This window comes from Coregonus clupeaformis, unplaced genomic scaffold (genome assembly GCF_020615455.1).
Source record: "Coregonus clupeaformis isolate EN_2021a unplaced genomic scaffold, ASM2061545v1 scaf0373, whole genome shotgun sequence".
NCBI lineage: Eukaryota > Metazoa > Chordata > Actinopteri > Salmoniformes > Salmonidae > Coregonus > Coregonus clupeaformis.
This window is the reverse complement of record NW_025533828.1, coordinates 242,411-268,650: the sequence shown is the minus strand read 5'-3', so window position 1 is coordinate 268,650 and position 26,240 is coordinate 242,411. Positions and strand designations below refer to the sequence as shown.

The window sequence follows — 26,240 nt, the reverse complement described above, 5'->3', positions numbered from 1 at the left end:
ACCTCTGTTCAGGGTAGGGTCCTGTATTGGTCAGGATAGGACCTCTGGTCAGGGTAGGGTCCTGTATTGGTCTGGTCAGGATAGGACCTCTGTTCAGGGTAGGGTCCTGTATTGGTCAGGATAGGACCTCTGGTCAGGGTAGGGTCCTGTATTGGTCAGGATAGGACCTCTGTTCAGGGTAGATTCTGTATTGGTCAGGATAGGACCTCTGTTCAGGGTAGGGTCCTGTATTGGTCAGGATAGGACCTCTGGTCAGGGTAGGGTCCTGTATTGGTCAGGATAGGACCTCTGGTCAGGGTAGGGTCCTGTATTGGTCTGGTCAGGATAGGACCTCTGGTCAGGGTAGGGTCCTGTATTGGTCAGGATGGGACCTCTGGTCAGGGTAGGGTCCTGTATTGTTGGTCAGGATAGGACCTCTGGTCAGGGTAGGGTCCTGTATTGTTCAGGATAGGACCTCTGGTGAGGGTAGGGTCCTGTATTGGTCAGGGATGGGACCTCTGGTCAGGGTAGGGTCCTGTATTGGTCTGGTCAGGATAGGACCTCTGGTCAGGGTAGGGTCCTGTATTGGTCAGGATGGGACCTCTGTTCAGGGTAGGGTCCTGTATTGGTCTGGTCAGGATAGGACCTCTGGTCAGGGTAGGGTCCTGTATTGTTCAGGATAGGACCTCTGGTGAGGGTAGGGTCCTGTATTGGTCAGGATGGGACCTCTGGTCAGGGTAGGGTCCTGTATTAGGGTCCTTTCAGCTCACAGAGCTGATGCTGAATCGATCACTCTGTTGTTGGGGACCATCTTCAGTTGGATCCGAGTTCCCTGAAGGATGTCATTTTATCCGAGCAAACAACACCTGGGGAAAGACAAGTAGTGCTACACATCTGCACTAATCAGTGTGAGGATAGAGAATAAACTGCATTCCCCAAAAAACATACAGCTGCAATTCAGTGTTCTTTCTGTTCCGCAACCAATTACCTTCAGAAGTCACAAAATTAGTTAAATAATGTCCACCTGTGTGTCACGTGATCTCAGTATATATACACCTGTTCTGAAAGGCCCCAAGAGTCTGCAACGCCACTAAGCAAGCAGCACCATGAAAACCAAGGAGCTCTCCAAACAGGTCAGGGACAAAGTTATGGAGAAGTACAGATCAGGGTTGGGTTATAAAAACATATCCGAAACTTTGAACATCATTAAAGCACCATTAAATCCATTATTAAAAATGGAAAGAATATGGCACCACAACAAATCTGCCAAGAGAGGGCCGCCCACCAAAACTCACAGACCAGGCAAGGAGGGCATTAATCAGAAGCAACAAAGAGACCAAAGATAACCCTGAAGGAGCTGCAAAGCTCCACAGCGGAGATTGGAGTATCTGTCCATTGGACCACTTTAAGCCGTACACTCCACAGAGCTGGGCTTTACTGAAGGGTGGCCAGAAAAAAGCCACTGCTTAAAGAAGAAAATAAGCAAACACGTTTGGTGTTCGCCAAAAGGCATGTGGGAGACTCCCCAAACATATGGAAGAAAGTACTCTGGTCAGATGAGACTAAAATTGAGCTTTTTGGGCATCAAGGAAAACGTTATGTCTGGTGCAAACCCAACACCTCTCATCACCCCGAGAACACCATCCCCACAGTGAAGCATGGTGGTGGGAGCATCATGCTGTGGGGATGTTTTTCATCGGCAGGGACTGGGGAAACTGGTCAGAATTGAAGGAATGATGGATGGCGCTAAATACAGTGAAATTCTTCAGGGAAACCTGTTTCAGTCTTCCAGAGATTTGAGACTGGGACGGAGGTTCACCTTCCAGCAGGACAATGACCCTAAGCATACTGCTAAAGCAACACTTGAGTGGTTTAAGGGGAAACATTTAAATGTCTTGGAATGGCCTAGTCAAAGCCCAGACCTCAATCCAATTGAGAATCTGTGGTATGACTTAAAGATTGCTGTACACCAGCGGAACCCATCCAACTTGAAGGAGCTGGAGCAGTTTTGCCTTGAAGAATGGGCATACTCTTTTCCCTGATTACATTGTATTTTCCCTGATTACATAGTCTTTTCCCTGATTACATTGTCTTTTCCCTGATTACATTGTCTTTTCTCTTCAATGGAATTATGTAGTTACTCCTTTGTTATTGTGGCCCCGTGTAGCTCAGTTGGTAGAGCAGGGTTCAGTTGGTAGAGCAGGGCTCAGTTGGTAGAGCAGGGTTCAGTTGGTAGAGCAGGGCTCAGTTGGTAGAGCAGGGTTCAGTTGGTAGAGCAGGGTTCAGTTGGTAGAGCAGGGCTCAGTTGGTAGAGCAGGGCTCAGTTGGTAGAGCAGGGCTCAGTTGGTAGAGCAGGGCTCAGTTGGTAGAGCAGGGCTCAGTTGGTAGAGCAGGGCTCAGTTGGTAGAGCATGGCGCTTGCAACGCCAGGGTTGTGGGTTCGATTCCCACGGGGGGCCAGTATGAAAAATGTATGCACTCACTAACTGTAAGTCGCTGTGGATAAGAGCGTCTGCTAAATGACTAAAATGTAAAATTACTGTCAAATAAATGTATGTACATAGCCTTGATTTACATATTGTACACCTAGTAATTAAAAGTCTTATAAGAGAAAGGTGGGAGATTTGGAATGTGATTTCTATGTGTTCTGTGTCAAGGGATATCCCAGCGTGTAAAGTCTGTTTAATAACTGGCTTTAGTTACACTGGTAACATCACTTAGAGGTACGCTCTCTGGTGCTGAAACTGATCCAGAGTTCCAGACGACAGGACTAGAATTACAACAGTCTCTGTTCATTCTGCACGGGAGGGAGGGCGGGCGGGCAACCCTTTTCTTCAACCCTCTACACTCTCTTAGACTCAAAAGGTCTAACCCTCATTTAACTAGATACAGCTCACCAACTTTTAAAAGGGCTCAGACACACCAATATCATTTGCTGGCTGAGTACTTGGCGAACGTAATTTGTGAACAGAGTGCGCACCAATTTGACATGTACAATCGCGTGAAAAATGTACTGAACGATCGGCAGACGAACGCTAGATGGCGCCCTAACCCTCGTTTAGCTATAATAGATCAAAACTCACTTAACCAACTCAAAGTTCTTCACACATGTAGAATGGGTCATCAATACTCCATGAGACAGTTTGAGAAAAATACTTTATGTACTTGTAGTTTGTAAATATGTCAATCAGTGGAGGCTGCTGAGGGATGTGGTGTCAATATACGTCAATGTGAAGAAAGAGAATGCATCAGCAATTAACGCTTTGAAGATATGAACTCGGAAAAGAATGTTCAGTCTAATTCCCCTTCCTTTATTCAGGTTAAAATGACATTAGACATTTTAATGTTCTAGGACTTAAGTTGCACTTCCTTTCCACATAAAAACGGAGTACAAGCAAATTATATTTTTTACAGTAGTCCAAGTGATATATTGTACAAAAATAACATTGAGTTATGCGAAAACATTCTCATCTTAAAATTCTGTTTTCAGATTTTCTTATCTTCTCGTTCCTTGTTGAAGTTTCATCTTTCTCCATGGTGATAATACATCAACTTACTGCAATCATGGGATCAAAACTCTGATTCTGATGTGATCTCAGCTGGACCTACAGCAGCTGACACTGTACAAAGACATGCACCTTTTATGAATTCATAATCATTGTATTTTATTTTGTGAATTTGCTGTGACTGTCTGTATTCATACACAATGTTGGGGCGGGTTATCTCCCGGTCTCTGCAAGCTACCGTCCGTCTGTCTGCAAGCTACCGTCTGTCTGTCTGCAAGCTACCGTCTGTCTGTCTGCATGCTGCCGTCTGTCTGCAAGCTACCGTCTGTCTGTCTGTCTGTCTGTCTGTCTGTCAGCTGCCGTCTGTCTGTCTGCATGCTGCCGTCTGTCTGTCTGCATGCTGCCGTCTGTCTGTCTGCATGCTGCCGTCTGTCTGTCTGCATGCTGCCGTCTGTCTGTCTGTCTGTAAGCTGCCGTCTGTCTGCAAGCTACCGTCCGTCCGTCCGCCCGTCTGTCTGTCTGTCTGCCTGCATGCTGCTGTCGGACTGAACCGTAACCATAACGACCACTGGCCGGGGCTGCTGTCTCACATCAGTCACTCTCTCGCAGGTCGACTCCGTTTTTTGTTCCAGAAAACTAAAACAAAGTCAATCTTTATGGGAAGCTCTGACAGAGACTTCCTACCCACTCACTCTCACTAAGGGCTGGTTTCCCGGACCTGGTAGGGAGGGCATCCACTCATCATTCATCCCTGGTCACCAGTGGCATGGAAAGGGGGTTCTTTAACAAAGCATTATACATTAACCTCTACCAAACTAAACAAACATGTTGGATTAAATGTAGAAAGTGGATGTTTCAACCCGTCCTCCTTTTCCAGCGGACTGGTGTGGGACGAGCCTCCGTAGCCTGCCGCGGGCCAGAGGGGAGGATTCAGACAAAATTATACAACCATCCATGTGAAAAAGGAGGGGCGTATGAAGGTAACCGAGCGCTAGGCCGTGGCCTCGATGGTACATTCTTTAGCCAGGTGACCAGACTTGCCGCAGTTGTAGCAGTTGACTTCGCTGGCCTTGCTGCACTGGACGGCAACATGGCCGATCTCACCACACCTGGTGGGAGACAGAGAGGAGAGAGATGAGGTTTAGGTAAGACAAGGGAGTTATTCGGGACAACGTTTTATGTCCTGATATTTAAAAGAATACTATAGAGGTCTCATCTTTTGGTATCAACCTTTCCAACTGATTTGTACCTGACACACACACTAGTGATACCTGGCCTTCCATCATGGCTGCCCCAACTCAAACATATCACAGGGAAGCAGCTTAACGATACACTGGCCAGTTTACCTTGTAAAAAAGATGTGCTCACCTTCTCACAGCCCTTCTGGATGAGTCCTAGTAATGGTATGTTTTAACTCACCTGTAACACTTGACCTTGTCACAGCCCTTCTGGATATGGCCGAAGCCTCCACAGGAGTAACACTTCTGCTCGTTGGCATGGTCACAGTCCCGGGCCACATGGCCGGCCTTGCCACAGTTATAACAGACCTGTATAACGACATAATATTGTAACATCATAGCATTATAACATGATAACAGTAACACAATAAGTTAAATAAACGTATTAAATAAATAAAATTAGGCTATAACATTATAATATAACAATTAAGAACATAAATCACCGGCCACAGTTATAACACACCTGCATTATATTAGGGCCCTATAAAATCATCACTGTGGAAAACGTGGACGGAATCCAGACATAAAAACAAAATTCTAAAATATTCAAATATGTATTGAATTTAGTAGGAAATCAACTAAATGTATTGAATGCGGAACGAGGGAGAGCTCGGTTTGTTGTTTTGGAAAGTTTCTAGCTAGCTACCTAGCTAGCATCAGTTGCTGGGACCGCTACTATCTGTCCAGTGATCCCGCCGACCAAAGCCTGGTCTGAGGAGCTATTTGGCGTAGCAACTAGCCTAGCTGCTAGCTAGCTGCCTATCAAGCTAGCAGGGTTTTCTTGAGGGCTTGAACGCAGCCCGTGACGCGGTTAGCCATTGTGGCTGGGACTGTGGATTGTCCCAGACTTGTGGCTGTCTAGATCCCTGCTGTTTGTTGTTGTTGTTGTTGTTTTCCATCTTCCCTGTGACCTGTCCTGTCTGGATCTGTGAGGAGTAACAGCGTAACCTACGTTGCTAGCTACCATGACAAAGACCAAAGCCGGTGGGAGTACCGTTGAGGACAGTGGTGTCTATCACAGGTGAAGGATAATTTAAAACGAACAAAAAAGTTCTACAAGCAGTTGTTACAACGACAAGAAAATAGCTTCAAGTGTTTTGTCCAAATACTGGTTGATTCAACTAATAAAATAATGGATGACCTGACCAGAGATGTCCAGGACCTAAAGAACAGTTTGAGTTTTCCCAGGGTCAGCTCGATGAGTTTAAACAGGAGAACGTCAAGATGACAGCAATCTGTAAGTCATTGAGAGAGGACATCAGTTGTGTGTGTGAATCCATGATAACAATGACGGAGAAATCAGATGATCTCAACGGACAATCAAGGCGGAATAACATGGTTGTGGACAGAATTGCAGAATCTCCAAATGAGACCTGGACGGAGTCTGAGGACAAAGTGAGGGAAATGATCTCTGAGAAACTGAAGATGGACCACAGGAAGATTGAGGTGGAGCGTGCCCACAGTACTGGAAAACCCACCACCGGCCCAGGTGACAGGCCCAGGCCGATAGTGGTCAAGTTCCTGAGGTTCAAGGACAAGGTAGCTGTTCTGGAAAGAGCCAAGAACTTGAGAGGAACGTATATCTTCCTCAACAGGGACTGTCCTGAAGCTGTGCGGCAGAAGAGGAAATAACCTTTCCCAGCCATGAAATCTGCCAGAGCGCATGGGGACATTGCTTACATCTGCTATGACAGGCTCATTGTCCACCCTCCCTCCAAACAGCCTGGAAGGGATGAGAGAGCCAAGCCTTTGGGTTCGTAGCTTCAACCCCGCAGCACACACACACCAATTGATTAATGGATGCTGAATGTATATATTTTTTTATCTTGCTTTGTTTGCTCTTTTCCATATTATGTCTATCTCTGATAAGCTGCCCAGGAAAGGGCTGAAAATAGCTCATATCAATATATGTAGCCTTAGAAATAAGGTTCATGAAATCAATAACTTGCTAACATCAGATAACATTCATCCATTTCTGAAACTCACTTAGATAATTCATTTGATGATACAGCAGTAGTAATACAAGGATATAACATCTATAGAAGAGACAGGAATGCTTATGGGGGAGGTGTTGCTATATCAAGTGTTATGGAAGTGTTGTGGTTGCAGGTTCACTTGGCACATCTAAAGCCTTTTCTTTTGGGGTGTTGCTATTGGCCACCAAGTGCTAACAGTCAGTATCTAAATAATGTGTGAAATGCTTGATAGTGTATGTGATGTATACAGAGAGGTCTACTTTCTTGGGGACCTGAATATTGACTGGTTTTCATCAAGCTGTCTGCTCAAGAGAAGGCTTCTCACTGTTTTTCAAACAGAAATTTGCATCCTGTAGCACTAACTCCAAAAAGTTTTGGTACACTGTAAAGTCCATGGAGAATAAGAGCACCTCCTCCCAGCTACCCACTGCACTGAGGCTAGGAAACACTGTCACCACCGATAAATCTACAATAATCGAGAATTTCAATAAGCATTTTGCTACAGCTGGCCATGCTTTCCACCTGGCTACCACTACCCCGGCCACCAGCTCTGCACCCTCCGCTGCAACTTGCCCATGCCCCCCCCCCGCTTCTCCTTCACCCAAATTCAGATAGCTGATGTTCTGAAAGAGCTGCAAAATCTGGACCCCTACAAATCAGCTGGGCTAGACAATCTGGACCCTTTCTTTCTAAAACTAGCCGCCGAAATTGTCGCAATCCCTATTACTAGCCTGTTCAACCTCTCTTTCGTAACGTCTGAGATCCCCAGAGATTGGAAAGCTGCCGCGGTCATCCCCCTCTTCAAAGGGGGTGACACTCTAGATCCAAACTGTTACAGACCTATATCCATCCTGCCCTGCCTTTCGAAAGTATTTGAAAACCAAGTTAAACAAACAGATCACCGACCATTTCGAATCCCACCGTACCTTCTCCGCTATGCAATCTGGTTTCCGAGCTGGTCATGGGTGCACCTCAGCCACGCTCAAGGTCCTAAACAATATTATAACCGTGATCGGTAATAGACAGTACTGTGCAGCCGTCTTCATCGACCTGGCCAAGGCTTTCGACTCTGTCAATCACCGCATTCTTATTGGCAGACTAAATAGCCTTGGTTTCTCAAATGATTGCCTCGCCTGGTTCACCAACTACTTCTCAGATAGAGTTCAATGTGTCAAATCGGAGGGCCTGTTGTCTGGACCTCTGGCAGTCTCTATGAGGGTGCCACAGGGTTCAATTCTTGGGCCGACTCTTTTCTCTGTGTATATCAATGATGTCGCTCTTGCTGCTGGTGACTCTCAGATCCACCTCTACGCAGACGACACCATTTTGTATACATCTGGCCCTTCATTGGACACTGTGTTAACAAACCTCCAAACGAGCTTCAATGCCATACAACACTCCTTCCGTGGCCTCCAACTGCTCTTTAACGCTAGTAAAGCAAAATGCATGCTCTTCAATCGAACGCTGCTTGCACCCGCCCACCCGACTAGAATCACTACTCTCGGGCGGGTCTGACTTACAATATGTGGACAACTACAAATACCTAGGTGTCTGGTTAGACTGTAAACTGTCCTTCCAAACTCACATTAAGCATCTCCAATCCAAAGTTAAATCTAGAATTGGCTTCCTATTTTGCAACAAAGCCTCCTTCACTCATGCTGCTAAACATGCCCTCGTAAAACTGACTATCCTACTGATCCTTGACTTCGGCGATGTCATTTACAAAATAGCTTCCAACACTATACTCAGCAAATTGGATGTAATCACAGTGCCATCCGTTTTGTCACCAAAGCCCCATATACTACCCACCACTGTGACCTGTACGCTCTCGTTGGCTGGCCCTCACTACATATTCGTCGCCAAACCCACTGGCTCCAGGTCATCTATAAATCTATTCTAGGCAAATCCCCGCCTTATCTTAGCTCATTGGTCACCACAGCAACACCCACCCGTAGTATGCGCTCCAGCAGGTATATCTCACTGGTCATCCCCAAAGCCAACACCTCCTTTGGCCGCCATTCCTTCCAGTTCTCTACTGCAAATGACTGGAACGAACTGCAAAAATCTCTGAAGCTGGAGACACTTATCTCCCTCACTAACTTTAAGCATCAGTTGTCAGAGCACCTTACCGATCACTGCACCTGTACACAGCCCATCTGTAATTATCCCACCCAACTACCTCATCCCCATATTGTTATTTACATTGTTATTTATTTTACTCATTTGCACCCCAGTATCTCTATTTGCACATCATCTTCTGCACATCTATCATTCCAGTGTTAATACTAAATTGTAATTATTTTGCACTATGGCCTATTTATTGCCTTACCTCCATAACTTACTACATTTGCACACACTGTATATAGATTTTCTATTGTGTTATTGACTTTATGTGTTGTTTTACCCCATATGTAACTCTGTGTTGTTGTTGTTTTTATCGCACTGCTTTGCTTTATCTTGGCCAGGTCGCAGTTGTAAATGAGAACTTGTTCTGAACTGGCTTACCTGGTTAAATAAAGGTTAAATAAATAAAATAAAAGTAACCTGTAATCTGGTTCAGGTTATTAAATCAACCTATCAGGGTGTTTACAAACACTACAGGAACAAGATCATCCACATGTATTGATCACATTTTTACTAATACTGTAGAACTTTGTTCTAAAGCTGTTTCCGTACCCACTGGATGCAGTGATCACAATATAGTGGCTATATGCAGGAAAGCCAAAGTTCCAAAAGCTGGGCCTAAAATAGTGTATAAGAGATCATACAAATGATTTAGCGGTGACTTATGTGGATGATGTAAAAATATTTGGTGGTCTGATGTGATCAATAAGGAGCATCCAGACGCTGCATTTGATGAATTTATGAAATTGCTTCTTCCAATTATTGATAAACATGCACCTGTTAAGAAACAGACTGTTAGACCTGTTAAGGCTCCATGGGTTGATGAGGAATTGAAAAACTGTCTGGTTGAAAGAGACGGGGCAAAAGGAGTGGCTAATAAGTCTGGCTGCACATCTGACTGGCTGACTTACTGCAAATTGAGAAATTATGTGACTAAACTCAACAAAAAGAAGAAGAAACTGTCTTATGAAGCCAAGATCAATGATATAAAGAATGATTGAAAAAAGTACTTTAAATGAAATTATGGGCAGAAAGACAAATTCAACTCCATCTTTCATCGAATCAGATGGCTTATTCATCACAAAACCATTTGATGTTGCCAATTATTTTAATGATTACTTCATTGGCAAAGTGGGCAAACTTAGGCAGGAAATGCCAACAACGAACAGTGTGCCATCGTATTCATGCATTAAAAAACAAGTTAGAAAAGTTAGTGACAAATGACAAACCTCCTGGCATTGACAACTTAGATGGAAAGCTACTGAGGATGGTAGCTGACTCTATGGCCACTCCTATCTGTCATATCTTTAATCTGAGCCTAGAGGAAAGTCTTTGTCCTCAGGCCTGGAGGGAAGCCAAAGTCATTCCGTTACCCAAGAGTGGTAAAGCTGCCTTTACTGGTTCCAACAGCTCTTAGCAAAATGTTTGAAAAAATAGTATTTGACCAAATGCAATGCTATTTCTCTGTAAAAAAAAATGAACAACAGACTTTCAGCATGCTTATATAGAAGTGCACTCAACATGTACGGCACTGCACTGACACAAATGACTGATGATTGGATGAAATAAATTGATAATTAGAAGATTGTGGGAGCTGTACTGTTAGATTTCAGTGCAGCCTTTGATATTATTGACCTTTAGCACTCATGTCCAAGAACACCAAGGGTAGGTAACAACACATCTGCCACGCTGATCCTCAACACGGGGGCCCCTCAGACTCCAACACCATCATTAAGTCTGCCGACAACACAACAGTGGTAGGCCTGATCACCGACAACGATGAGACAGCCTATAGGGAGGAGGTCAGAGACCTGGCCGTGTGGTGCCAGGATAACAACCTCTCCCTCAATGTGATCAAGACAAAGGAGATGATTGTGGACTACAGGAAAAAGAAGAGGACCGAGCACGCCCCCATTCTCATCGACGGGGCTGTAGTGGAACAGGTTGAGAGCTTCAAGTTCCTTGGTGTTCACATCACCAACAAACTATCATGGTCTAAACACACCAAGACAGTCGTGAAGAGGGCACAACAAAGCCTATTCCCCCTCAGGAGACTGAAAGGATTTGGCATGGGTCCTCAGATCCTCAAAAAGGTTCTACAGCTGCACCATCGAGAGCATTCTGACTGGCTGCATCACCGCCTGGTATGGCAACTGCTCGGCTTCCGACCGCAAGGCACCACAGAGGGTAGTGCGTACGGCCCAGTACATCACTGGGGCCAAGCTTCCTGCCATCCAGCACCTCTATACCAAGCGGTGTCAGAGGAAGGCCCTAAAAACTGTCAAAGACTCCAGCCACCCTAGTCATAGACTGTTCTCTCTACTACCGCACGGCAAGCGGTACCGGAGCGCCAAGTCTAGGTCCAAAAGGCTTCTCAACAGCTTCTATCCCCAAGCCATAAGACTCCTGAACAGCTAATCATGGCTACCCAGACTATTTGCACCCCCACCCCACCCCCTCTTTTATGCTGCTGCTACTCTGTTTATTATTTATGCATAGTCACTTTAACTCTACCCACATGTACATATTACCTCAATTACCTCGACTAGCTGGTGCCCCCGCACATTGACTGTGTACCGGTACACCCCTGTATATAGCCTCCCTGTTGTTATTTTATTTTACTGCTGCTCTTTAGTTATTTGCTTTAAACATTTTTTTACTTAACACTTTTTTTCTTTTACTTTTTTCTTTAAAAACTGCATTGTTGGTTAAGGGCTTGAAAGTAAGCATTTCACTAATGTCTACACCTGTTGTATTCGGCGCATGTGGCAAATAAAATTGGATTTCATATTGTCCAGTTGTGTGGTCGAGTGCTGCAAGGAAAGACCTAGTTAAGCTGCAGATGGCCCAGAACAGAGCGGCACGTCTTGCTCTTCATTGTAATCAGAGGGCTGATATAAATAATATGCATGCCAGTCTCTCTTGGCTAAGAGTTGAGGAAAGACTGACTGCATCAGTTCTTTTTATAAGAAAGATTAATGTGTTGAAAATCCCAAATTGTTTACATAGTCAACTTACACACAGCTCTGACCCCCCCAGACATGCCACCAGGGGCCTTTTCACAGTCCCCAAATCCAGAACAAATTCAAGAAGCGTACTGTATTATATAGAGCCATTATTTACATTTAAGTCATTTAGCAGACTCTCTATATTCAGAGCGACTTACAGTAGTGAGTGCATACATTTTTGTACTGGTCCCCCGTGGGAATCGAACCCACAACCCTACCAACTGAGCATGGAACTCCCATCTCATATTGCTCAAATAAACAGCAAACCTGGTTTCAGAAAACAGATAAAGCAACACCTCACGGCACGACGCCTCTCCCCTATTTGACCTAGATAGTTAGTGTGTATGTACTGATATGTAAGCTTACGTGTGCTTTAAAAAAAAAAAGATGTAGTTCTGTCCTTCAGCCGTTCTTGTCTATTAATGTTCTGTATTATGTCATGTTTCTTGTTTTATGTGGATCCCAGGAAGAGTAGCTGCTGCTTTTGGAATAGCTAATGGGGATCCTAATAAAATACCAAAATACCAAATACCAACTTAGAAGGAAATCAACTAAATGTATTGTAAATTATAAAATGCATTCATTTGCCCAAGTTAATCACAAGACATGAACAAAATGCATCAGTGATTTGATCAGTGCCACATTGTGAAAGGGCACAGGAATGCCCCTGTATGTGTGTTGTAGTATTCTGTATGTCTGGTCTACACGCTGTGTAGCTGTTAGCAATAATGCTAATGATAACGGTCTCTGGTAGAAGGAAAGGCTTTCCCAAAAACCTTCTCAATAAAATGTTAAACTACAAAGTCGCCTATGCATACCTGGCAAAATGATAGATTATTTGCACCAATCCAGTGGTCATTTGTTTTGCTAACTCTGCAATCACAGAAGCACTGGCTGGTGAACACTTGCATTACAGGGAACTACACCCCCCCACAAGAAAAACAGAAGCACTGGCTGGTGAACACTTGCATTACAGGGAACTACACCCCCCCACAAGAAAAACAGAAGCACTGGCTGGTGAACACTTGCATTACAGGGAACTACACCCCCCCACAAGAAAAACAGAAGCACTGGCTGGTGAACACTTGCATGAAAGGGAACTACACCCCCCCACAAGAAAAACAGAAGCACTGGCTGGTGAACACTTGCATTACAGGGAACTACACCCCCCCACAAGAAAAACAGAAGCACTGGCTGGTGAACACTTGCATTAAAGGGAACTACACCCCCCCACAAGAAAAACAGAAGCACTGGCTGGTGAACACTTGCATGAAGGAACTACACCCCCCACAAAAGCACTGGCTGGTGAACACTTGCATTACAGGGAACTACACCCCCCCACAAGAAAAACACAATCAGGCAAAATAATACGTGGTTTTATAGGGACCAAATAATAACATGATTAACATAGAATATTATTCTGTTAAGCCTTGACAGACCTGTTCCCTCTCCTTCTTGGGCTCCTTACAGTCCCTGGAGATGTGTCCTCCACGACCACAGTTATAGCATGCTGCAGAAACAACACACAACATACAGGAACATCTCACTAACCCAACATCAGACTAGTAGTCAAACTCCTAAACTGGTCTGATGTAAACACAAGTGTGGTCATCATTTTTCTAAGATGAGACGTCCTCACCATCCTCAGTCCTCTCACAGTCCCTAGCGACGTGACCAGGCTCTCCACAGCGATAGCAGAACAGATCTGAGGAACAGGAATAACAACATCATTATTGTAAAATCACATTATTGCTTTGCCAGACATGTGACAATAGGTATGAGTTAGCGCACAGTCTCAGAGCTGCCCAGGGCCAAGTTAGCGCACAGTCTCAGAGCTGCCCAGGGCCAAGTTAGCACACTGTCTCAGAGCTGCCCAGGGCCAAGTTAGCACACTGTCTCAGAGCTGCCCAGGGCCAAGTTAGCACACTGTCTCAGAGCTGCCCAGGGCCAAGTTAGCACACTGTCTCAGAGCTGCCCAGGGCCAAGTTAGCACACTGTCTCAGAGCTGCCCAGGGCCAAGTTAGCACACTGTCTCAGAGCTGCCCAGGGACCAAGTTAGCACACTGTCTCAGTGCTGCCCAGGGCCAAGTTAGCGCACTGTCTCAGAACCCAGCTGCCCAGGACCAAGTTAGCACACAGTCTCAGAGCTGCACAGGGAGCTGCCCAGGGCCAGAGTTAGCACACTGTCTCAGAGCTGCCCAGCTCCAGGGCCAAGTTAGCACACTGTCTCAGAGCTGCCCAGGGCCAAGTTAGCACACTGTCTCAGAGCTGCCCAGGGCCAAGTTAGCACACTGTCTCAGAGCTGCCCAGGACCAAGTTAGCACACTGTCTCAGAGCTGCCCAGGACCAAGTTAGCACACTGTCTCAGAGCTGCCCAGGACCAAGTTAGCACACTGTCTCAGTGCTGCCCAGGGAGCTGCCCAGGGCCAAGTTAGCACACTGTCTCAGAGCTGCCCAGGACCAAGTTAGCACACTGTCTCAGAGCTGCCCAGGGAGCTGCCCAGGGCCAAGTTAGCACACTGTCTCAGAGCTGCCCAGGGCCAAGTTAGCACAGTGTCTCAGAGCTGCCCAGGACCAAGTTAGCACACTGTCTCAGTGCTGCCCAGGGCCAAGTTAGCACACTGTCTCAGAGCTGCACAGGAGCTGCCCAGGGCCAAGTTAGCACACTGTCTCAGAGCTGCCCAGGGCCAAGTTAGCACACTGTCTCAGAGCTGCCCAGGACCAAGTTAGCACACTGTCTCAGTGCTGCCCAGGGAGCTGCCCAGGGCCAAGTTAGCACACTGTTTCAGAGCTGCCCAGGGCCAAGTTAGCACACGGTCTCAGAGCTGCCCAGGGCCAAGTTAGCACACTGTCTCAGTGCTGCCCAGGACCAAGTTAGCACACTGTCTCAGAGCTGCCCAGGGCCAAGTTAGCACACTGTCTCAGAGCTGCCCAGGGCCAAGTTAGCACACTGTCTCAGTGCTGCCCAGGAGCTGCCCAGGGCCAAGTTAGCACACAGTTTCCAGAGCTGCCCAGGGCCAAGTTAGCACACTGTCTCAGAGCTGCCCAGGGCCAAGTTAGCAAACTGTCTCAGTGCTGCCCAGGGAGCTGCCCAGGACCAAGTTAGCCCACTGTCTCAGAGCTGCCCAGGGAGCTGCCCAGGGCCAAGTTAGCACACGGTCTCAGAGCTGCCCAGGGCCAAGTTAGCACACTGTCTCAGTGCTGCCCAGGGCCAAGTTAGCACACTGTCTCAGTGCTGCCCAGGACCAAGTTAGCACACTGTCTCAGTGCTGCCCAGGGCCAAGTTAGCACACTGTCTCAGAGCTGCCCAGGGCCAAGTTAGCACACTGTCTCAGAGCTGCCCAGGACCAAGTTAGCACACTGTCTCAGTGCTGCCCAGGGAGCTGCCCAGGACCAAGTTAGCACACTGTCTCAGTGCTGCCCAGGACCAAGTTAGCACACTGTCTCAGTGCTGCCCAGGGCCAAGTTAGCACACTGTCTCAGTGCTGCCCAGGGCCAAGTTAGCACACTGTCTCAGTGCTGCCCAGGGCCAAGTTAGCACACTGTCTCAGTGCTGCCCAGGACCAAGTTAGCACACTGTCTCAGTGCTGCCCAGGGCCAAGTTAGCACACGGTCTCAGTGCTGCCCAGGACCAAGCTCTGGAACACAAAACAGGAGAAAACTTTTTGAAACTGAGTTCCATGGGAAGGTTGAATACTACCTAAACCTTCATCTTCAGTTTCCCTGTAATGTAGTCAGTACCTTACCTTTCCCTGTCTATTGATCACTACCCTGTAATGTAATCAGTACCTTACCTTTCCCTGTCTATTGATCACTACCCTGTAATGTAGTCAGTACCTTACCTTTCCCCTGTCTATTGATCACTACCCTGTAATGTAGTCAGTACCTTAACTTTCCCTGTCTATTGATCACTACCCTGTAATGTAGTCAGTACCTTACCTTTCCCTGTCTATTGATCACTACCCTGTAATGTAGTCAGTACCTTACCTTTCCCCTGTCTATTGATCACTACCCTGTAATGTAGTCAGTACCTTACCTTTCCCTGTCTATTGATCACTACCCTGTAATGTAGTCAGTACCTTACCTTTCCCCTGTCTATTGATCACTACCCTGTAATGTAGTCAGCACCTTACCTTTCCCTGTCTATTGATCACTACCCTGTAATGTAGTCAGTACCTTACCTTTCCCGTCTATTGATCACTACCCTGTAATGTAGTCAGTACCTTAACTTTCCCTGTCTATTGATCACTACCCTGTAATGTAGTCAGTACCTTACATTTCCCCTGTCTATTGATCACTACCCTGTAATGTAGTCAGCACCTTACCTTTCCTGTCTATTGATCACTACCCTGTAATGTAGTCAGTACCTTACCTTTCCCCTGTCTATTGATCACTACCCTGTAATGTAGTCAGTACCTTAACTTTCCCTGTCTATTGATCACTACCCTGTAATGTAGTCAGTACCTTACCTTTCCCTGTCTATTGATCACTACCCTGTAATGTAGTCAGTACCTTACCTTTCCCCTGTCTATTGATCACTACCCTGTAATGTAGTCAGTACCTTACCTTTCCCCTGTCTATTGATCACTCCCCTGTAATGTAGTCTCCCTGTCTATTGATCACTACCCTGTAATGTAGTCAGTACCTTACCTTTCCCCTGTCTATTGATCACTACCCTGTAATGTAGTCAGTACCTTACCTTTCCCCTGTCTATTGATCACTACCCTGTAATGTAGTCAGTACCTTACCTTTCCCTGTCTATTGATCACTACCCTGTAATGTAGTCAGTACCTTACCTTTCCCTGTCTATTGATCACTACCCTGTAATGTAGTCAGTACCTTACCTTTCCCCTGTCTATTGATCACTACCCTGTAATGTAGTCAGTACCTTACCTTTCCCGGTCTATTGATCACTACCCTGTAATGTAATCAGTACCTTACCTTTCCCAGTATATATATATATATATATAACTACCCTGTAATGCAGTCAGAACCTTACCTTTCCCTGTCTATTGATCACTCCCCTGTAATGTAGTCAGCACCTTACCTTTTCCCTGTCTATTGATCACTACCCTGTAATGTAATCAGTACCTTACCTTTCCCCCGTCTATTGATCACTACCCTGTAATGTAGTCAGTACCTTACCTTTCCCTGTCTATTGATCACTACCCTGTAATGTAGTCAGTACCTTACCTTTCCCTGTCTATTGATCACTACCCTGTAATGTAGTCAGTACCTTACCTTTCCCTGTCTATTGATCACTACCCTGTAATGTAGTCAGTACCTTACCTTTCCCCTGTCTATTGATCACTACCCTGTAATGTAGTCAGTACCTTACCTTTCCCCTGTCTATTGATCACTGCCCTGTAATGTAATCAGTACCTTACCTTTCCCCCGTCTATTGATCACTACCCTGTAATGTAGTCAGTACCTTACCTTTCCCTGTCTATTGATCACTACCCTGTAATGTAGTCAGTACCTTACCTTTCCCTGTCTATTGATCACTACCCTGTAATGTAGTCAGTACCTTACCTTTCCCTGTCTATTGATCACTACCCTGTAATGTAGTCAGTACCTTACCTTTCCCCTGTCTATTGATCACTACCCTGTAATGTAGTCAGTACCTTACCTTTCCCTGTCTATTGATCACTACCCTGTAATGTAGTCAGTACCTTACCTTTCCCCTGTCTATTGATCACTACCCTGTAATGTAGTCAGTACCTTACCTTTCCCTGTCTATTGATCACTACCCTGTAATGTAGTCAGTACCTTACCTTTCCCCCTGTCTGTCTATATATCACTACCCTGTAATGTAGTCAGTACCTTACCTTTCCCCTGTCTATTGATCACTACCCTGTAATGTAGTCAGTACCTTACCTTTCCCGGTCTATTGATCACTGCCCTGTAATGTAGTCAGTACCTTACCTTTCCCCTGTCTATTGATCACTACCCTGTAATGTAGTCAGTACCTTACCTTTCCCTGTCTATTGATCACTACCCTGTGATGTAGTCAGTACCTTACCTTTCCCTGTCTATTGATCACTACCCTGTAATGTAGTCAGTACCTTACCTTTCCCTGTCTATTGATCACTACCCTGTAATGTAGTCAGTACCTTACCTTTCCCCTGTCTATTGATCACTACCCTGTAATGTAGTCAGTACCTTACCTTTCCCTGTCTATTGATCACTACCCTGTAATGTAGTCAGTACCTTACCTTTCCCCTGTCTATTGATCACTACCCTGTAATGTAGTCAGCACCTTACCTTTCCCTGTCTATTGATCACTACCCTGTAATGTAGTCAGTACCTTACCTTTCCCGTCTATTGATCACTACCCTGTAATGTAGTCAGTACCTTAACTTTCCCTGTCTATTGATCACTACCCTGTAATGTAGTCAGTACCTTACATTTCCCCTGTCTATTGATCACTACCCTGTAATGTAGTCAGCACCTTACCTTTCCCTGTCTATTGATCACTACCCTGTAATGTAGTCAGTACCTTACCTTTCCCCTGTCTATTGATCACTACCCTGTAATGTAGTCAGTACCTTAACTTTCCCTGTCTATTGATCACTACCCTGTAATGTAGTCAGTACCTTACCTTTCCCTGTCTATTGATCACTACCCTGTAATGTAGTCAGTACCTTACCTTTCCCCTGTCTATTGATCACTACCCTGTAATGTAGTCAGTACCTTACCTTTCCCCTGTCTATTGATCACTCCCCTGTAATGTAGTCTCCCTGTCTATTGATCACTACCCTGTAATGTAGTCAGTACCTTACCTTTCCCCTGTCTATTGATCACTACCCTGTAATGTAGTCAGTACCTTACCTTTCCCCTGTCTATTGATCACTACCCTGTAATGTAGTCAGTACCTTACCTTTCCCTGTCTATTGATCACTACCCTGTAATGTAGTCAGTACCTTACCTTTCCCTGTCTATTGATCACTACCCTGTAATGTAATCAGTACCTTACCTTTCCCCTGTCTATTGATCACTACCCTGTAATGCAGTCAGTACCTTACCTTTCCCTGTCTATTGATCACTACCCTGTAATGTAGTCAGTACCTTACCTTTCCCCTGTCTATTGATCACTACCCTGTAATGTAGTCAGTACCTTACCTTTCCCGGTCTATTGATCACTACCCTGTAATGTAATCAGTACCTTACCTTTCCCAGTATATATATATATATATATATATATATATATATAACTACCCTGTAATGCAGTCAGAACCTTACCTTTCCCTGTCTATTGATCACTCCCCTGTAATGTAGTCAGCACCTTACCTTTTCCCTGTCTATTGATCACTACCCTGTAATGTAATCAGTACCTTACCTTTCCCCCGTCTATTGATCACTACCCTGTAATGTAGTCAGTACCTTACCTTTCCCTGTCTATTGATCACTACCCTGTAATGTAGTCAGTACCTTACCTTTCCCTGTCTATTGATCACTACCCTGTAATGTAGTCAGTACCTTACCTTTCCCCTGTCTATTGATCACTACCCTGTAATGTAGTCAGTACCTTACCTTTCCCCTGTCTATTGATCACTGCCCTGTAATGTAATCAGTACCTTACCTTTCCCCCGTCTATTGATCACTACCCTGTAATGTAGTCAGTACCTTACCTTTCCCCTGTCTATTGATCACTACCCTGTAATGTAGTCAGTACCTTTACCTTTCCCCTGTCTATTGATCACTACCCTGTAATGTAGTCAGTACCTTACCTTTCCCCTGTCTATTGATCACTACCCTGTAATGTAATCAGTACCTTACCTTTCCCCTGTCTATTGATCACTACCCTGTAATGTAATCAGTACCTTACCTTTCCCTGTCTATTGATCACTACCCTGTAATGTAGTCAGTACCTTACCTTTCCCTGTCTATTGATCACTACCCTGTAATGTAGTCAGTACCTTACCTTTCCCCTGTCTATTGATCACTACCCTGTAATGTAGTCAGTACCTTACCTTTCCCCTGTCTATTGATCACTACCCTGTAATGTAGTCAGTACCTTACCTTTCCCCTGTCTATTGATCACTCCCCTGTAATGTAGTCAGTACCTTACCTTTCCCCTGTCTATTGATCACTACCCTGTAAATGTAGTCAGTACCTTACCTTTCCCCTGTCTATTGATCACTACCCTGTAATGTAGTCAGTACCTTACCTTTCCCCTGTCTATTGATCACTACCCTGTAATGTAGTCAGTACCTTACCTTTCCCTGTCTATTGATCACTACCCTGTAATGTAGTCAGCACCTTACCTTTCCCCTGTCTATTGATCACTGCCCTGTAATGTAGTCAGTACCTTACCTTTCCCCTGTCTATTGATCACTACCCTGTAATGCAGTCAGTACCTTACCTTTCCCTGTCTATTGATCACTACCCTGTAATGTAATCAGTACCTTACCTTTCCCCTGTCTATTGATCACTACCCTGTAATGTAGTCCGTAATGATCAACAACTCCAGTGGAACGTCACTTCCTGTTGAACGCTGAACGAGGGAGAGCTCGGTTTGTTGTTTTGGAAAAGTTTGTTGTTTTAAAAGTGTATTGAAACATTTTAGTAGCTTGTTAACTTTATAGTTTGGATCCCGTGATGCAGTTGGCATCAGTTGCTGGGACTGCTACTCTCTGTGAGGAGCTATTTGGCATAGCTGCAAGCTAGCTGCCTATCAAGCTAGCTGGGCTTCTTGAGGGCTTGAACGCATCCCGCGACGTGGTTAGCCATTGTGGCTGGGACCGAGGATTGTCCCGGGTTTGTGGCTGCATACATTTTACATTTTAGGCTTTTAGCAGACGCTCTTATCCAGAGCAACTTACAGTTAGTGAGTGCATACATTTTTCATACTGGCCCCCCGTGGGAATCGAACCCACAACCCTGGCGTTGCAAACGCCATGCTCTACCAACTGAGCTACACAGGACTAGATCCCTGCTGTTTTAAAATCTTCCCTGTGACCTGTCCTGTCTGGAACTGAGAGGAGTAACAGCGTAACCTACGTTGCTAGCTACCATGACAAAGACCAAAGCCGGTGGGAGTACCGTTGAGGACAGTGGTGTCTATCACAGGTGAAGGATAATTTAAAACGAACAAAAAAGTTCTACAAGCAGTTGTTACAACGACAAGAAAATGCTTTGAGTATTTTGTCCAAATACTGGTGGATTCAACTAATAAAAGAATGGATGACCTGACCAGAGAGGTCCAGGACTTGAACAGCTTGCAGTTCTCCCAGGGTCTGCTCGAGGAGTTTAAACAGGAGAATGGCAAGATGACAGCAATCTGTAAGTCATTCAGAGAGGACATCAGTTCTGTGTGTGAATCCATGACAACAATGATGGATAAATCAGATTCTCAAAGGACAATCAAGGCGGAATAACATGGTTGTGGACAGACTTGCAGAATCTCCACGTGACCTGTACGGAGTCGGATGACAAAGTGAGGGAAATGATCTGTGAGAAATTGAAGATGGACCACAAGAAGATTGAGGTGGAGCGCGCCCACAGGACAGGAAAACCCACCACCGGCCCAGGTGACAGGCCCAGGCTGATAGTGGTCAAGTTCCTGAGGTTCAAGAACAAGATAGCTGTTCTGGAAAGAGCCAAGAACTTGAGAGGAACGTACATCTTCCTCAACGAGGACTATCCTGAATTGTACCTGGCGCCGACGAGGATGGCGGCCTCGCAACTAGCTCTTAGGAAACATCGCGATATTTTGTTTTTTTATGTATTATTTTTTACATTATTAGCTCAGAAAGTGTTTTGTATCATTACATACAGCCGGAAAAAACTGTTGAATATCAGAGCGGCGGTAACTCACCAACATTACGACCAGGAATACGACTTTCCCGAAGCAGATCCTTTGTTTGCTCTCCCCAGGGCAATTGAACTGATTCCAGCGGCTGACCAAAAACATCGGCGGCGGAGGAGAGGCATTCGGAGCGGCCTGCTGGTTTGAGTTAGGAGACACGCACACCACCCACCGCTTCCAAGTATACTACTCGCTAATGTTCAGTCTCTGGTTAACAAGCTCGACGGGGTCCGGGCAAGGATTTCTTTCCAGAGAGACATCAAGGCCTGTAACATACTTTGTTTCACGGAAACATCGCTCTCTGGGGATATTCTGTAGAAATCGGTCCAGCCAGATGGGTTCTCAGTTCATCGCGCAGACAGGAATAAATATCTCTCTGGGAAGCAGAAGGGCGCAGGTGTGTGTTTCATGATTAACGACTCATGGTGTAATTGTAGTAACATACGGGAACTCGAGTCTTTCTGTTCACCCGACCTAGAATACCTCACAATCAAATGCCGACCGTATTATCTCCCAAGAGAATTCTCTTTGGTTATAGTCACGGCCGTGTATATCCCCCCTCAAGTCGATACCACGGCAGCCATCAAATAACTTCACTGGACTTTATGCAAACTGGAAACCACATTTGTAGCTGGGGATTTTAACAAAGCAAATTTGAGGACCAGGCTGCCGAAGTTCTATCAACATAACGACTGTTGTACTCGCGCCGCTAAAATCCTCGACCATTGCTATTCGAACTTCCGGGATGGTTATAAGGCCCTCCCCTGCCCTCCTTTCAGCAAATCTGACCATGACTCCATTTTGCTCCTCCCTTCCTATAGGCAGAAACTCAAACAGGAAGTACCCGTGCTAAGGACTATTCAACGCTGGTCTGACCAATCGGAATCCACACTTCAAGATTGTTTTGATCACGTGGAACTGGGATATGTTCCAGGTAGCTTGCGAAAATAATTTAGACGAATACACTGAAACGGTGACTGAGTTTATCAGGAAGTGTATAGGCGATGTTGTGCCAACTGTGACCATTAAAACCTACCCTAACCGGAAACCGTGGATAGATGGCAGCATTCACGCAAAACTGAACACGCGAACCACCGCATTTAACCATGGCAAGGTGACTGGGAATATGGCAGAATGCAAACAGTGTAGCTACTCACTCCGCAAGGCAATTAAACTGGCAAAACATCAGTATAGAGACAAAGTGGAGTCGGAATTCAACGGCTCAGACACGAGACATATGTGGCAGGGTCTACAGACAATCACGGACTACAAAAGGAAAACCAGCCACGTCGCCGACACCGTCGTCTCGCTTCCAGACAAGCTAAACACCTTCGCCCGCTTTGAGGATAACACAGTGCCACCGACGAGGCCCACTACCAAGGACTGTGGTCTCTCCTTCTCCGTGGCTGATGTGAGTAAGACATTTAAGCATGTTAACCCTCGCAAGGCTGCCGCCAAGACGCCATTCCTAGCCGCGTCCTCAGAGCATGCGCAGACCAGCTGGCTGGTGTGTTTACGGACATATTCAATCTCTCCCTTTCCCAGTCTGCTGTTACCACATGCTTCAAGATGGCCACCATTGTTCCTGTACCCAAGAAAGCAAAGGTAACTTAACTAAATGACTATCGCCCCGTAGCACTCACCACTGTCATCATGAAGTGCTTTGACAGACTAGTCAAGGATCATATCACCTCTACCTTACCTGTCACCCTAGACCCACTTCAATTTGCTTACCGCCCCAATAGATCCACAGACGATGCAATCGCCATCACACTGCCCTATCCCATCTGGACAAGAGGAATACCTATGTAAGAATGCTGTTCATTGACTATAGCTCAGCATTCAACACCATAGTACCCTCCAAGCTCATCATTAAGCTTGAGACCCTGGGTCTGAACCCCGCCCTGTGAAACTGGGTCCTGGACTTCCTGACGGGCCGCCGCCAGGTGGTGAAGGTAGGAAACAACATCTCCACTTCGCTGATCCTCAACACTGGGGCCCCACAAGGGTGCATGCTCAGCCCCATCCTGTACTCCCTGTTCACCCATGACTTCGTGGCCAAGCACGCCTCCAACTCAATCATCAAGTTTGCAGACGACACAACAGTAGTAGGCTTGATTACCAACAACGACGAGACAGCCTACAGGGAGGAGGTGAGGGCTCTGGGAGTGTGGTGCCAGGAAAATAACGTCGCACTCCACGTCAACAAAACAAAGGAGATGATCGTGGACTTCAGGAAACAGCAGAGGGTGCACCCCCCTATCCACATCGACGGGACCACAGTGGAGAAGGTGGAAAGCTTCAAGTTCCTTGGCGTACACATCACTGACAAGCTGAAATGGTCCACCCATGCAGACAGTGTGGTGAAGAAGGCGCAACAGAGCCTCTTCAACCTCAGGAGGCTGAAGAAATTTGGCTTGGCACCTAAAACCCTCAATCTTTTACAGGTGCTGTCGGGCTGTATCACCGCCTGGTACGGCAACTGCACTGCCCGCAACCGCAGGGCTCTCCAGAGGGTGGTGCGGTCTGCCGAACGCATTACCGGGGGCAAACTACCCGCCCTCCAAGACACCTACAGCACGCGATGTCACAGGAAGGCCAAAAAGATCATCAAGGACATCAACCACCCGAGCCACTGCCTGTTCACCCCGCTATCATCCAAAAGGCGAGGTCAGTACAGGTGCATCAAAGCTGGGACCGAGAGAATGAAAAACAGCTTCTATCTCAAGGCCATCAGACTGTTAAATAGCCATCACTAGCACATTAGAGGCTGCTACTGCCTATTGAAATTAATGGCCACTTTAAGAAATGGAACACTAGTCACTTCAATAATGTTTACATATCTTGCACTACTCATCTCATATGTATATACTGTGTTCTATTCTATTCTACTGTATCTTAGTCCATGACGCTCTGTCATTGCTTGTCCATATATGTATATATTCTTAAATTCCATTCCTTACTTAGATTTGTGTGTATTGGGTATATGTTGTGAAATTGTTAGATATTACTTGTTAGATATTACTGCACTGTCGGAGCTCCCCACTGTATGTATGTATGTATATATATATATATATATATGTATCTTTGTTTGTTTGCTCTTTTCAATATTATGCCTATCTCCGATAAGCTACCCAGGAAAGGGCTGAAAATAGCACGTGAATATATGTAGCCTTAGAAATAAGGTTCATGAAATCAATAACTTGCTAACATCAGATAACATTTATATATTAGCCATTTCAGAGACTCACTTAGATAATTCATTTGATGATACAGCAGTAGCAATACAAGGACATCTATCTATGAATCTCCCGAGTGGCGCAGTGGTCTAAGGCACTGTATTGCAGTGTTAGCTGTGCCACTAGAGATCCTGGTTTGAATCCAGGCTCTGTCGTAGCTGGCCGTGACCGGGAGACCCATGGGGCGGCGCACAATTGGCCCAGCGTCGTCCAGGATGTAGCTCAGTTGGTTGAGCATGGCGTTTGCAACGCCAGGGTTGTGGGTTCGATTCCCACGGGGGGCCAGTAAAAATATATATATATATATAAAAAAAGAATGATGTATGCACTCACTAACTGTAAGTCGCTCTGGATAAGAGCATCTGCTAAATGACTAAAATGTAATGTAAAAATCTATAGAAGAGACAGGAATGCTTATGGGGGAGGTGTTGCTGTATGTACACACACACACACACACACACACACTACCGTTCAAAAGTTTGGGGTCATTTAGACATTTCCTTGTTTTCCATGAAAACATACATGAAATGAGTTTGAATAGGAAATATAGCAAAATGCATAGGAAATGTAGTCATTGACAAGGTTAGAAATAATGATTTTTAATGGAAATAATAATTGTGTCCTTCAAAGTTTGCTTTCGTCAAAGAATCCTCCATTTGCAGCAATTACAGCCTTGCAGACCTTTGGCATTCTAGTTGTCAATTTGTTGAGGTAATCTGAAGAGATTTCACCCCATACTTCCTGAAGCACCTCCCACAAGTTGGATTGGCGTGATGGGCACTTCTTACGTACCATACGGTCAAGCTGCTCCCACAACAGCTCAATAGGGTTGAGATCCGGTGACTGTGCTGGCTACTCCATTATAGACAGAATACCAGCTGACTGCTTCTTCCCTAAATAGTTATTGCATAGTTTGGAGCTGTGCTTTGTGTCATTGTCCTGTTGTAGGAGGAAATTGGCTCCAATCAAGCGCCGTCCACAGGGTAAGGCATGGCGTTGCAAAATGGAGTGATAGCCTTTCTTCTTCAAGATCCCTTTTACCCTGTACAAATCTCCCACTTTACCGCCACCAAAGCACCCCCAGACCATCACATTGCCTCCACCATGCTTGACAGATGGCATCAAGCACTCATCCAGCATCTTTTCATTTGGTCTGCGTCTCACAAATGTTCTTCTTTGTGATCCGAACACCTCAAAACTTCGATTTGTCTGTCCATAACACTTTTTTCCAATCTTCCTCTGTCCAGTGTCTGTGTTATTTTGCCCATCTTAATCTTTTCTTTTTATTGGCCAGTCTGAGATATTGCTTTTTCTTTGCAACTCTGGAAGGCCAGCATCCCGGAATCGCCTCTTCACTGTT

At 45.6% G+C, this 26,240-nt stretch overlaps 1 protein-coding gene and 1 long non-coding RNA gene across 2 annotated transcripts in view; both read right to left on the bottom strand.

Moving 5' to 3' along the window:
• Window positions 1-3,891: 3,891 nt before the first annotated feature.
• Window positions 3,892-26,240, bottom strand: part of cnbpb (CCHC-type zinc finger, nucleic acid binding protein b) — a 43,035-nt gene continuing 20,686 nt past the window's right edge. Inside the window, exons 3-6 of the mRNA XM_045215123.1 lie at window positions 13,470-13,535; window positions 13,270-13,340; window positions 4,904-5,031; window positions 3,892-4,593 (exon numbers count right to left, since the gene is read on the bottom strand). Coding sequence (XP_045071058.1) covers window positions 4,476-4,593; window positions 4,904-5,031; window positions 13,270-13,340; window positions 13,470-13,535 — 383 coding nt within the window. The 3' untranslated portion in view covers window positions 3,892-4,475. The remainder of the gene's footprint in view (window positions 4,594-4,903; window positions 5,032-13,269; window positions 13,341-13,469; window positions 13,536-26,240) is intronic.
• LOC123484617 lies at window positions 16,353-18,919 on the bottom strand. Its single transcript, XR_006658599.1, has 3 exons — window positions 18,856-18,919; window positions 18,432-18,528; window positions 16,353-16,396 (listed from the first exon to the last, which is right to left on the bottom strand). It is a non-coding gene; the product is annotated as an uncharacterized LOC123484617 (long non-coding RNA).